This window comes from Salvia hispanica, chromosome 1 (assembly GCF_029641045.1).
Source record: "Salvia hispanica isolate PSC_SH4W2 chromosome 1, Shi_PSC_v1, whole genome shotgun sequence".
NCBI classification, from domain to species: Eukaryota; Viridiplantae; Streptophyta; class Magnoliopsida; order Lamiales; family Lamiaceae; genus Salvia; species Salvia hispanica.
This window is the reverse complement of record NC_142692.1, coordinates 58,458,406-58,471,755: the sequence shown is the minus strand read 5'-3', so window position 1 is coordinate 58,471,755 and position 13,350 is coordinate 58,458,406. Positions and strand designations below refer to the sequence as shown.

At 36.9% G+C, this 13,350-nt stretch overlaps 2 protein-coding genes across 3 annotated transcripts; both read right to left on the bottom strand.

Moving 5' to 3' along the window:
• Positions 1 to 4,110: 4,110 nt before the first annotated feature.
• On the bottom strand, positions 4,111 to 6,651 carry LOC125218574 (putative transporter C405.03c). Of its 2 annotated transcripts, none has more exons than XM_048120262.2 (8): positions 6,109 to 6,651; positions 5,512 to 5,871; positions 5,224 to 5,441; positions 5,035 to 5,102; positions 4,852 to 4,953; positions 4,665 to 4,782; positions 4,452 to 4,587; positions 4,111 to 4,363 (listed from the first exon to the last, which is right to left on the bottom strand). In XM_048120262.2, the coding sequence occupies exons 1-8, from the start codon at positions 6,187 to 6,189 to the stop codon at positions 4,301 to 4,303; spliced, it is 1,146 nt and encodes a 381-aa protein (XP_047976219.2). In that variant the 5' UTR covers positions 6,190 to 6,651; the 3' UTR covers positions 4,111 to 4,300. The 2 variants fall into 2 exon arrangements, with proteins under 2 accessions (XP_047976219.2, XP_047976218.2); XM_048120261.2 differs by having other exon boundaries at positions 5,035 to 5,105; positions 6,109 to 6,650.
• Positions 6,652 to 8,948: 2,297 nt separating this feature from the next.
• LOC148934210 (uncharacterized) lies at positions 8,949 to 12,133 on the bottom strand. Its single transcript, XM_089062242.1, has 2 exons — positions 11,004 to 12,133; positions 8,949 to 9,544 (listed from the first exon to the last, which is right to left on the bottom strand). Exons 1-2 carry the CDS (start codon positions 12,103 to 12,105, stop codon positions 8,949 to 8,951), a joined length of 1,698 nt encoding a protein of 565 aa, XP_088918368.1. The 5' UTR covers positions 12,106 to 12,133.
• Positions 12,134 to 13,350: the final 1,217 nt, after the last annotated feature.

Genomic DNA, 13,350 nt, shown 5'->3' with positions numbered 1-13,350 from the left:
ATTATCTTTAATTTGATATATTTTTGCGAAAAAATAATTTAAATCGAGAGAGTTACGTTAATTTAAAGTTTTGAGATGATTTTGATGAGAAAGAATTGACATTAATATCCTTTAAGTTTATATAATAATTTTTTAAATTTAAAATATAATCTATGTGACATTATTTTAACCACTAGATCTCCTAATCTAATGGCTAAGATTTAATCTTAATTTGTGATTGCTAATTACTCCCTGGAGGAGTAGTAAGTAATTGATCACTTCCCTAGAGGAGTACCTTATTTGGCAATATGGAACTCACATGTTTATGATGGACAATTTATTTTATTTCTTTCCCCCTTTAGTGTAGTATATGTATATATCTGTTTCAATATTGATGAAGTTATTTTTTTTCCACTTTTTATTACATGATTCTTTATAAAATTATTAGATTTCTTAGCTCAATTCACTAGAAGATGCATAAATTAAAATTTGATATGTCATATAATAATACTAATTGAATTTACAGTTTTGATTTCAATTCTTTACAATCCGAAACTTTAATTTCTTTGAATTCTTAATTCTTGGAACGTTAAACTCGAAGCTCAATCAAAAAATTAATCATATGTTCTTAACTTAAATATATACTAATATTTTAAAGAGATGTGGTTAATATTTTTTTTTCCTTTTATTTATAAAATACTAGCTTAACTCCCTATAACATGCAACAAATTCAAATTTGATACATGATGCATTAATACTAATTGAGTGGATTTAACTATTTCGTAATTTTGAATTTAATTCAATACATTTAACATATTTAATATCTTTAAATTCGCAATTTCTCAACTCATCTATTTAATTATATTTTAAAGATATATATTTAAAGGTATATATTTAATATTTTATTTGTATCTTTATGAAATACTATTATTGCTCTTAGCTTAAAACTCACAATTACACGCAACTAATTAAAATTTGAAAGCTTAAGATTCACAATTACACGCAACTAATTAAAATTAGCAAGTATTCAAAAATATCAACATTTGTATTATAAATACCACCACGGTGACATGTAAAGTTCAACACAAGTACTAGAAAATATCAAAAGTTTTATTGATAATATTAATATATTTTTATGCATGTGTTGATATAAAATCAGTTTGTCAACATATAGGAAAATTGAAATAAAATTTATAAAATTCCATCATTCGATCATCGTTGGAAAATATGCAATTGGATCTCGTTAGAATCTTTATGAAATTACCTTTAATTTAATATTTTACGAAAAAAATAGTTTAAATCGGTAGAGTTACGTTAATTTTAAGTTTTAAAATGATTTTGAGCAGAAAGAAAATGGTTAGTTTAACTTCCGTATATTAGAACTGACATTAATACCCTTTAAGTTTATTTAATACTCTCTCCGTCCCCAAATAATATGCACTTTGGGTTCGGCACGAGTTTTAATGCAAAATTGATAAAGTAAGAGAAAGGTAGAGAATAAAAGTAAATAAAGTAATGTTAGTGAATAATGGGTCCCACCTCATTAGGGAGAAAAAAGTTTCAAAATTAGAAAGTGCATATTCTTGTGAGACGGACTAAAAGAAAATGGTGCATATTCTTGTGGGACAAAGGAAGTACTAATTTTTAAAATTTAAAATATAATTCACGTGTTATTATTTCAATCACCAAATCTACTATTCTAATGGCTAAAATTTAGTTTTAATTTGAAATTTTCAATTAGTTAGCAATCGATCACAATTCTAATATACTAACACTAATTAATTCATATTTTATTTTAATAATTTCATGATTTTAATTTTGATTCTTTATACTACATATTAATTTTTATAACATTACATCGAACCTTATTAAAAAAACAATCATATGTTTTTTACTAATCTATTTAATACTTTAGTAAAGCTATATAGTTAATATTTTTCTCGCTTTTTTAAAATAGAGTTATTATAAGCTCAATTCACTATTACATATAACAATATAAAATTTGATATGTGAATATGTTAATACTAATTGAGTTTACTATTTCAAATTTAAGAAATTCATAATTTTTTATTTTAGTTCTTTACTTTCTAAACTAACAATCTCTTTAAATTTTTAATTTTAAAACGTTAATACTGTGTAAATTAGTATATTTTAAGAGAAAATTGTAAAACAAACTCCACTTTTAAAATTAAAATTAGTTGATATTTGTTTATTAAAAATAAATATATAAATTTGGTACTTATTGAATCAAAATTTGAAATTAATATTATAATTTTTGAAACAACACTAATTGAGACATTTTGCTTTAAAAATGATATTCAGTATCATTTTTCAAAAAATAAGTTAACAACTCGTCCCTTTCGAAATGATTTTTTATAATATAATAATAGTATTATATTATTTTGTAATATTCAAATCTTAATTGAATTTTTTTAATTAGCCAATTAAATTGATAAATATGCTAAATTTGGTAAATATTTAAAGAAGTATATAAAAAATGTACCAAGATTTGATTATTATGTGAAATGATTATAAACCTAAGACATAAACTTACTTAAAATAACTATGAGGATATTTTAGTCAACATATAATAATAGTTATGGGTGATAATTTAACCCAAGATAATTTTATCCAACTATGTATTACTCCCTCTATTTTAATGAAGATGGCCTTTTCTTGGGCGTTATAAATTTTATTCAATTTAATTTTATGTGTTGAATGAAGAGAATAAATAAGAAAGTTATATGATCATAACTCAACCCCGAAACTACACACAAAAAGAGAAAGGCCAAGAGGAATTATAGCTTGGCCCCACAAGAAAGAGAGGCCAAGAGACATTGTTTGATAAATTGAGATTTTTTTATTATAAATGAACTAGTTAGGAATCGGCAAGTATAGCTTAGGAATTTCATTTAAGAGCTGTTAGGATTTAGTTAAATTTAAGATTATCATTTAAATTATATTTGAATTAGGATTAAGATTCTGTTATATACTAGTTTTTTTATTTAATTATCAGTAGTAGTTATCCCATTAGGAGATTTGGTAGATTTTATTCAATATTTTTGCCTATAAAGAGGCGGACGACTGAGTTTTTATTAATAAAAAAATTGTGTTTTTTTTTTTTTTTTTTGGTTTAACCATGGGTGTACCGAACTCGCCTTTTGGTGGAATCCGACTTGAGTTTTTCAATGTGTCTTTACTCTTTATTTTCTTATTCCATTCCTTATAGCAAAGTGTTCGTTTTTTAATAGTTTATCAACTTATTAATCGAACGTCCATATTTGATTGTGGCGTCATTCAATCCCATTATCCATCACATGTCCACGGACGAAATCATTCAACTTTCATACGTATTTTGAAACATGTTCGTGTTATATATGCTACAAATCGCGGGATGCAGTCCGAGGATCCTGAGAATCAACAAGCCAGTGAAGATGAAGATGAAGATGGGGATGATGATGAAGATGAGGATGAAGAAGCAGATGAGGATGACGATGAAGATGAGGATGAAGAAGCCGGAGGGGAAGAGGAAGGGGAGGACCAAGGAGATGACGGGGAGGATCCTGAGGACATTCCCAAGGCTAATGGTGGTGGTGCTGGAAGCGGGGATGAGGATGAAGAAGATGAGGAAGTGGAAGACGACGAAGAGGAGGAGTTGACTGCATAACCACCAGCTAAGAGGAAATGAATCTCCTTATCCATTTTGTTACGTTTTGAATTTTGTATGACAAGAAGATCTAATTTTGATGGATGCAAATAGGATGTGGAGTTGGTCAGTTTTGACAGATAACCGGAGTGGATCTCCTACTACACATTCTCTACTCCATCTCTAATACACACTCACAACTTAATAAAATAATACTACCCACCACTTGACCATCACTTATATATTATAACATTATTTTATTAAGTTGTGAGAGTGTGTATTAGGGATAGGAAATCCGCACCGACGTATAACTAGACAAGACAACTCTAGTTCTTTTATAGTTTATGTAGTAGAAGATGTATCACCAAATATATTGGGTGATCTTTTCCGAAGATTAGTGGCGCGTTTCTTAATTCGTTTATTTTCTTTGACATCACCAAAAAACGAAAATTTAGCATGAAAATTGTACGCTTTAAGAGGAGCTATTCAAATCACAATAAAAACAATGGCTACATATAAATGAGTTGTACGTGTACACAAAATTCTCCAAATCAATGGCAAATAAATCAAGAGATGAAGTTAAAAAAGTTTGTTACATTTCATGAATCATGATCGACCAGATATTGCTGTGACAAATATACAAACTATATTGGTGCGATTTGATGCGTGCAAACACTACAAACCCAATAGCTTTGAGAGTCTATCAGAAAGGTTGGCTATCACGAATCCTGCAAACACCTGCAACGCAAAGATGTTCCGAACAGAGGTCATGCAACGGATCTTGACCTATCACCTATCAGAAAGTCTGATACAAGTTTTTGTATACCTGGATTGAGCCAAGAATGTAGATGGCCGAATAAGATCGCCCGTGAATCATCATGTCCGCCACCATGGCCAGTGGAATGGTGAGAGACATGCCCAGGGTGGCCACTAGTGGCGTTGTCCAGACAACACACAATGCCCTAAACATGACCAGAGCAAAATCATGAGACTGTACGAGGTCTGTGTGGAGAAAAAAAAAAGCAGTAGTTTATCGTACCAAAAATAGTCTGAAAGAACGCTCCCAACAAGCCCGTTAGCAATCACAATTTCATCCATCTTAGCTGAATGGGGGATGGTGAATTTGGGTTCTATGCCTAAAGCTGTTAACGGCCATACTGCAACGAACACGGATTTAGAGTCGATTACAAAACGAGAAATACATAGAGCACGCTCTAATGACTTACCAAGCCACCAAAGAGCCACAAGTGTAAATAGGCCAATATAGCCGAACAGCTTTTGCACGTCAACCCTCTCTCCTTCCTCGCCAGAAAACTTCTTGAGCAGCACTGCAGCACAATATTAAGTATCAGGGAAATAAGTAACGCAGCCTTATGTTGTACCATCATCGAGTGAGAAAAGCATGTTACCAGTGAATAAACCGTAAGTCATAGCTGATAGAAGCCCAAATACATCCCCGGAAAGAGAGCGCTTGCTACTTCTTTAACAGAAACAAAAAGTTTGAACCATCAGTCCTGAAATATACATTACAATTGCACTGAGGAATAACATGAAACTGAAGACATTCAAGATTCAAGAAAACGGGTGGAGACACTCACGAAGACACATTTAGCTCCGACTCATCAGCAGCCCATGTTTTTCCTAGGGTTGTCATGACGACACCACCAATGCTAACAAAGACAGCAACTACCTTCGCAAAATTTAAGGTATCTTGGCCCAAGAACGCCCCAAAGAAGAGAGTAAACAGCCCTGAGGTGGAGGATAAAACGGTAGTACTTGCAACACTCGTCCGTGCAAGAGCAGCATTTGAGAAATACTGAAAAAGATGAGCGAATTTGACAATTTCCTCAAAACTAACTCGAGTAACGCACATTGAACTAAGGTACCTCAGTGATGAACCAAAGAGGGGCGAGGTAGAATCCATAAGTAGCAATTTCTTTAGCTGTGATTTCTTTCTCGGGTTTGATACTTTTAGAATCATCTACAGAAACCAAGGGCTTCCCCTCATCATGTTCAGAGAGGTCTACCTCACTGTCTTTCCTGTTGATGTGTCCTTGAATTTCGATTTCAAAGATTTTCTGTGCAGAGCCTAGACCGGGGAAAATGTCGTCACCCTTTCTGCTAGCACGTTTCTTGAGGATATTACATAACCAGTCTTTGAGGAATGCTATAGGTATATAAATCACCATTAAAGAAGCTCCAAGGTATGTCACAGCAAATGGCTGCTTATAGTCTGTGAAGATATCCTGTTTTAGAGAAGCACATTCAAGATTAAGGTGACATATTAGGCCTAAACTATCTAAATTGCAAGACTATAACAATCCTTTTTTTCAAATTAACACATTTCATCCAAACATATCTCAAATCTATTCCTAGACTGCAATATGAATATCCCAAATTGCTAAAACAGATTTGTATATATCCATGAAAAACAGCTAAATCTAAAAGGATAATTGAAAACTGGAGAGAGAGAGAATCAAGACCTGTGTAACCTCAGCAGAAGCAACCCAAATAATGACAACGGTAGCAATTAAAACCAGACCGCCTCTATATCTCCACCCCATCACAAATTCAAGCAAAACCCAGATTCCAAAATTTGATCTTGACCGAGACAAGCAATCAAGATCTGAACTTTCTCAACCCAAAAACTGCAGAATCTTGCAAGAATGCCACCGACCGACAAAAGGAACAACCAACTTCAAGCATAAAAACAATGTAAATAGAAACCTTAATCACTCAGTAACTTGTTAGTTAGGTTGGAACACATCAAAGCAACAGCAATAAGCTGTAGATTGATGAAGAAGGGCAGAAACAAAATTCAGTGAAAGAAGTCCAAGAAAGCCGTTTGAGAATGGAGAAATAAGGGAAATTTTTTAGGTTATAAACAAAATCTGCAGTTAATTCTTTTAAAATTGCATTGACTGCGAAATTATTGGTTATACTAGAAAGGAAAGTTTATGCCTTCACGTGTTAATTACAGCTCGTCAAACCCTTAAACTTCACCCCACTTGCTTTCCACCCAATTCTCCCAACTCTCTCTCTCTCTCTCTGTGTACACATACACACCAAATTTTTATTCTACATAATTATAGCGTGCCTGTCATGTAGTGATCATTGCCAATTGGTATGTTAGTTAGAGAATTGCATTAATTAGTGTTAAAGAATATGTTAAATTCATCATTATTGGGTTTTAAATTGGAGCATAAAGTTTAATTTAGTGCTGAAATTTGTGAAAAAAGGTTACAAGTCAGCTGAGAAATTTTAATATTGTTGGTTAAGGAGGTTGTAAAGTAGCAATCATATCCAATAAATAATTGAATACAATTGAAAAGAACCAAAACTTTGCCTCTTCCTTGAATTTCTTCTCTGTCTCTCAAAACAAAAAATAAAAATCATTAAAACTGTTATGAGCTATGTTTACATTGAACACCGTGGTTTGTTCTTGATCGATCGACGTCCGGTTTCATTCCTTGACGACAGAATGCGAGGTCTATTTGATATGCAGCTTGACCTTTCCTGATTCATTGCCATTACTAAATGAAAATCATCTGTCAATTCTCCATCCAATATAACCCTTGTGAGTGTCATTATGCATCTCCCCGTTTTATCCTAAAAATGTTCAGTTTTCATCAATAGAATCAAGAACATATTCATTTTGATCATTCCAATCACCTTCCCAAATGTGTAATGGTCATAAACATCGACCATCAGCAGCTATGCAATCCATCCTCAACTACAAAATCAAATGTTGACTCCAAACTGGATTCAATGTGTCATTAAGTACCTGCAAAGTATACAACATTACACCTACTTGATCAAGACAGCATTTTTAGTACTAAAACCTCGTCAAGAAAATGGCACCCTTGTCTTGTTTTTGTGCTTGGCACCACAAAAGGGTCCGATTTTACCATGAGATCAGTAGCTGGCACACTTTCCGCCAACACCACAGTCACTGAGGGAACTCCTCTCACAATAATATCTGTTGGAATATCATTCTTATTCAACTTATGTTCACCAATGTTTACACGCCTTTAAATAGGCTTAGGGATACAATATTTAAGCTAAAGATTTACCCTAATTTGATAGCCTAATATATAGTAAAAGATATTCACAGAATCAATTCCCGATCTCCTTGATTTACTCTTCCTTGACTTGATCTCCTTTGATTTCTTTCCAACACTCCCCCTCAAGTTAAGTAAGGGGATCACCCATACTTAACTTGCCCAACACTTCACGAAAGCTCTTTGAGTCCACAGCTTTGGTGAGAATATCAGCTAGTTGATCCTCGGATATGACAAATGGTAGTTCCACAATCTTTGCTTCTATGTTGTCCTTGATAAAGTGACGATCGACTTCAACATGTTTCGTCCTATCATGTTGCACCGGATTCTCAGATATACTAATCGCTGCCTTATTGTCGCAGAACAATTTGCAGGGCTTCTTGGGCATTAATTCCAACTCTGTCATTAGTTTCTTCAACCACAGAATTTCAGTCAATCCACTTTTGATACCTCGAAATTCTGCCTCAGCACTTGATAAAGCTACCACCTTCTGTTTTTTACTTCGCCAGGTGACTAGATTGCCCCCAACAAATGTGAAGTACCCTGCAGTCGACTTCCTATCATTTGAATTCCCGGCCCAATCAGCATCAGTGAATCCGTGTACATCCATATGTCCATGTTTCTCGAACATGACTCCATGACCAGGTGTCCCTTTCAAGTATCGAACAATCCGCAGAGCTGCTTCCCAATGGGCTACTTGAGGCTTGTGCATAAACTGGCTTACCACGCCAACGACGTAGGCAATGTCAGGCCTGGTGTGGGATAAGTAGATCAACTTCCCGACTAAGCGTTGATATCTTGCACGTTGAGTGGGTTCCGCCCCTTCTACTATCTGCAATCCGTGGTTTTGAGCCATTGGAGTATCGGCCGGTCTACAATCCAACATCCCGATTTCTGCCAGTAAGTCAAGAACGTACTTCCTTTGATTAATAAAGATTCCCTTCAGAGACCTTAGTACTTCTATTCCTAAGAAATACTTGAGTAGTCCGAGATCTTTCATTTCAAATTCAGAAAATAAATTTCTCTTTAGCTGCTCAATTTCCTCTTCGTCATCGCCAGTGAGGATCATGTCGTCTACATAGATGATTAGACATGTGATCTTTTCTCCCCTTTTCTTCAAAAACAAAGTATGATCGGAGTTACTCCGTTTATACCCATACTTCTTCATTACCTCGGTGAACCTCCCAAACCAGGCCCTAGGCGACTGCTTCAACCCATGCAACGTCTTCTTAAACTTACATACTCTCCCTCCTTCAAAATCTTCAGAAAAAACCAGGAGGAGCCTCCATGTAGATTGGATTAGGAAGTTCACCATGCAGGAATGCATTGGTGACGTCAAACTGATGTAACGGCCATTCCTTATTTGCTGCAACGGAAAATAGAACCCTGATTGTGCTCATCTTGGCAACTGGAGAGAAAGTCTCGGCATAATCAACTCCATAAGTTTGAGTGTATCCCTTGGCTACAAGCCTTGCCTTGTATCGCTCAATTGACCCATCTGGTCTTCTCTTGATGGTAAAGACCCATCTGCATCCCACTGTTCGTACACCCTCTGGTTTCAAGCACACTTCCCATGTCTTGCTTTTCATTAGTGCCTTCATTTCTACCAACATCGCGTTCCTCCAATGTGCTATCTTCATAGCTTCTTCAGCAGTCTGGGGAATCTCTTCTTCCTCATATAGAGAAGTTGTGAATGCCCTAGCCATTTCTGTAAGGTTGGCTTTCGCAAGATTTGCCACATAGTATCTGCTCTTGGCTCCTATTCTCTCAGGACTGTATCGCTTGGGTGGGACCCCACGATTGATTCGTGAGGGAAGGATATACCGACCAGTGTCACCATCAATTGCGGTAATTTCATCTACACCAGAAATGTCAGAAGCAATAACTGTACTCTCAAGATCGGGTCTAGGATTTACCTCGGATATCACTAGAGAAGAATTAGACTGAGACGTGGTTGACTGAGGAGGTTCTAACGTAGATGTGACCTGCTCGGCGGTGGCACTAGTTTGTTCTGTTGGCTCCACCTCGGAGTTACTTGGCTGAGGTACCGACCAACTTTGGGGTCCACCTATACTCACATCTCTACTACACTCTCCCTAACCCCGAAGTTGAGTATGATAGAAATATTCACACTCAAGGAAGTTACCGTTAATGGTAGTAATTATTTTCCTAGAAGATGGATCATAACACCGATATCCCTTCTGATTAACTCCATACCCAAGAAAAACACATTTAATGGCACATGCAGAAAATTTTGTTCTCTCGTGTTTCGGAATATGCACATAGACAGAACACCCAAAAATCTTAAGAGGGAGGGTGAGAGGTTCAGGAATTTTTGCCATTTTTGAAAGTACTTGGATGGGTGTTTTCATGTCAAGTATTTTTGTGGGAAGGCGGTTAACAAGATATACTGAAGTAGCAACAGTTTCGGGCCAAAGGAATTTGGGGACGTTTGAGTCAAAAAATAAGGCGCGAGTTATCTCAAGAAGAATCCGATTTTTCCTTTCAGCGACCCCATTTTGTTCGGGTGTGTACGGGCAAGTTGTTTGATGAACTAGCCCTTGGTTTTTAAAATTTTTTTCCATGTCTCCATTGACAAATTCCCTACCGTTATCTGATCTAAGGATAGAGATAGTTTTGTGAAACTGTGTCTGAATCATTTTAAAAAAGATGACCAATTTTTCAAACACTTCAGATTTATTTCTCAAAAAATACACCCAAGTCATTCTAGTGCAATCATCCACAAATAGCAGAAAATATTTAAAACCATGATCACCAGTAATAGGCGCAGGGCCCCACACATCCGCATGAATAAGTGAAAAAATATCTTTAACACGCGTATCACTGGATTTAAAAGATTGTCTATGGTTTTTAGCCAAAACACAAGATTCACAAGAAATGTCTTTAAACTGGGAAAATTTTGGAAAAAGCAATTTAAAATAACCCGCAGAAGGATGTCCCACTCTTCAGTGCCACAACCAAGCTTCCCTATCGGCAGATCCGTGAGCAAGCATCGCGGCGCCACCTTGGTGAGCCTTCTCATCCACGTAATAGAGGCCTTGACGCTCAGTGCCACGACGCAAAGTAATTATGGCTTAAAAAAGGGTTTTCTGAAATCCCGGGGTCCTTTTTCGAATTTTGCATATCCACAGGTTTTAATTGCACACTATTATTAGCATGGGGTACATAATGCAAATTTTCAAGTTTCGAAGGGCATATATACAAGTCATGGGGTAAAATCTGTAATATATCATTTCTGGGGGACTTAATTAAACTTTCAGAAATAGGATTAGGGTTAAGAAACCCCAATCCTTTACCTCCATAATTTCCGCCGCCTCCTCCTCTCTGAAACTCGGCAAATGCCGCTTCTCTTCTCCCGTTCTCTCCTTGCTGTCCGCGAGCAGTGACGGCCTCTTGGTTGCCCGCTCCGGCGGCTGGAAACAGTCCTCCTCCACCGTCGTTTACCCCGATTTCCAATCTTACCTTGGCTTTCTGATTTTCGTTCCACCACTCCGGGAATCCGACGAGCAAGAAGCACGTTTCTTTGGTACGCTTTTGTTTTCCACAATGAGAGCACCAAAGCTTCGATTTGTCTTGTTTGAACGGACGATGGTTGACGGTGGCTGGCGCACCGGAGCGTTGAGATGGGGCTCCACTTCGTTGCTGGTTTCGGGCAGCAAAGCCGAGACCTACACCGCCTGATGATGAGGCGGAATCATTGGTTGCACCGGTTGGATCTGTGTTTGTTGCCGGCATAATTTTGAGCCGAGCGACTTCCCTTTTGACCATACCGTATGTGACCTCCGTTGAGGGCCAAGGAGTCTCCTTGAGAATGTCCCGTTTAATTGAGTCGTATCGCGGGTGGAGGCCGGTTAGGAATTTGAACAACCGCCGCGTTCCGCTGTACTGCCGGAACTGCCCGATCCCTTTGTCACAGCAATCAATGGGCTGATGTTGCCATCGATCCACGTCGATCCATGTCCCGTGTAAGTGCCGCCAATATGTTTCGAGATCCTGTTCTCCTTGTGTGATTTGTCCTGCTTTCTCCTCCAGGTCGTAAAGCCGGTACGGATCAGCGGAGCTTTCGAACGTCACGGCCAAGCTTTCCCACAAAGCTTGGGCAGTTTGGTGATGGGCAAAGTCGATCATAATATCAGTTTCGATATTGTCCAATATCCATGAGAAAACGATTAAGTTTGTCTCCTCCCAATCCGTGTAATCGGCTGCCCCTGGCGCCGGTGGTGGTGGATTGCCGGTGATGTGCTTGAGCACCCTCCTTCTTCCGATCTGAACTTTCATCAGTCGAGCCCACAACTGATAGTTCATTCCGTTGAGCTTGACCGCAACAGTAACACTTTTGCTTACTCTCAATTTGGAGTCGTCTGTGTTTCTGGGTTTAACATCGTCGTCGTCTGCCATGGTTCGGTTTGGTTTTGGTTTGCCTTAACGGCGGCTGGGAATTAATTTTGGGGCTATGATGATTTTTTGAGCCTTGCTCTGATGCCATGTTGGAATATCATTCTTATTCTGCTTATGTTCACCAATGTTTACACGCCTTTAAATATGCTTAGGGATACAATATTTAAGGTAAAGATTTACCCTAATTTGATAGCCTAATATATAGTAAAAGATATTCACAGAATCAATTCCCGATCTCCTTGATTTACTCTTCCTTGACTTGATCTCCTTTGATTTCTTTCCAACAATATCCTTGTTATTGGCAGCAACAACTTCCCTACTGTCAAATGTTTGAGTGCCTTCTCTAGAGAAGTTAGCCTAAAATCGGGATCAAATGGGTCCAAACATTCTCTGTGGTAACCGAACGGTAAAGGAGCTCCAAATGCACCTTCAAATCCCAACTAAATTCAGTTGAAAGATCCCAAAATATGATCAAGAATGCAGATTGATTCTAACCTGACCATGATTCTTGTTATCTCTCTGGATGTCCAGATCCTTCACCAGCCACGCGTCCTTTACCTTCATAGATCTTGATTGTCAAGTGCTGAGTGGAAGTGTCCTCAACTTCAAACTCTAAAACAAGATTTTTCACTCTGCTTCACTGTAAACAGGTGAAGAACTTGAACAAAAAATGAAAAATGGGCAAGGTCAAGATTCTGGTTTTGATATAGTTTTGCACAGCTTAGCAAATGGATCAGATTTGCCTCAATAGCATCAGATATTCCTAGGATTGAAGATAAATCAATTTGAGTGTAAAATCAAGATTCATCTGGACTCAAAATGGCATGTTTTAGTACAACCTTAAAGTAAAGAAATGCAGGATTGGGATTCACCTTCTCTCTCAAATCTCAATGAAAAACAAACAGCTCAAAAACATGGGAACTCATCTAATCTGCTAGGGGTTTGAATATCAGCCTAAACACACCAGTGAGTCAAATGTTCAAATAGAGTTTCGAATTCAAAAAGATTCGATTTTTTAAGCACATAGCTGCGTATACATATGGTGTGTGAGATAAATAGTGCCTGTATTGGCAGTGCCACCCTCACTGTCCAAAATGGCAACTCCTATTCCACATCAGAAGCATTGCAATCAAACAACATTAATGTTAACAGTAAGTTTAGTTAAGATTACAACCTGTGAATTTTGGTGCTACAGTTCCAAGAGTCAATGTAGAAAAACTGAGACAAGCCAAAATTGCTGGCCTA

Bases quoted from the DNA above. Each gene is read 5' to 3' on its own strand.
- LOC125218574 (XM_048120261.2), bottom strand. From the start codon at position 6,189: ATGGGGTGGAGATATAGAGGCGGTCTGGTTTTAATTGCTACCGTTGTC. The intron at 5,106-5,223 runs GTGAGTGTCTCC...TTTCTGTTAAAG, and splicing joins TCGGAGCTAAATGTGTCTTC to AAGTAGCAAGCGCTCTCTTT. The intron at 4,588-4,664 runs GTACGATAAACT...GGTCATGTTTAG, and splicing joins GTTCTTTCAGACTATTTTTG to GGCATTGTGTGTTGTCTGGA.
- LOC148934210 (XM_089062242.1), bottom strand. From the start codon at position 12,105: ATGGCAGACGACGACGATGTTAAACCCAGAAACACAGACGACTCCAAA. The intron at 9,545-11,003 runs GTAAAGGATTGG...TTTCTGGTGTAG, and splicing joins AGGCGGCGGAAATTATGGAG to ATGAAATTACCGCAATTGAT.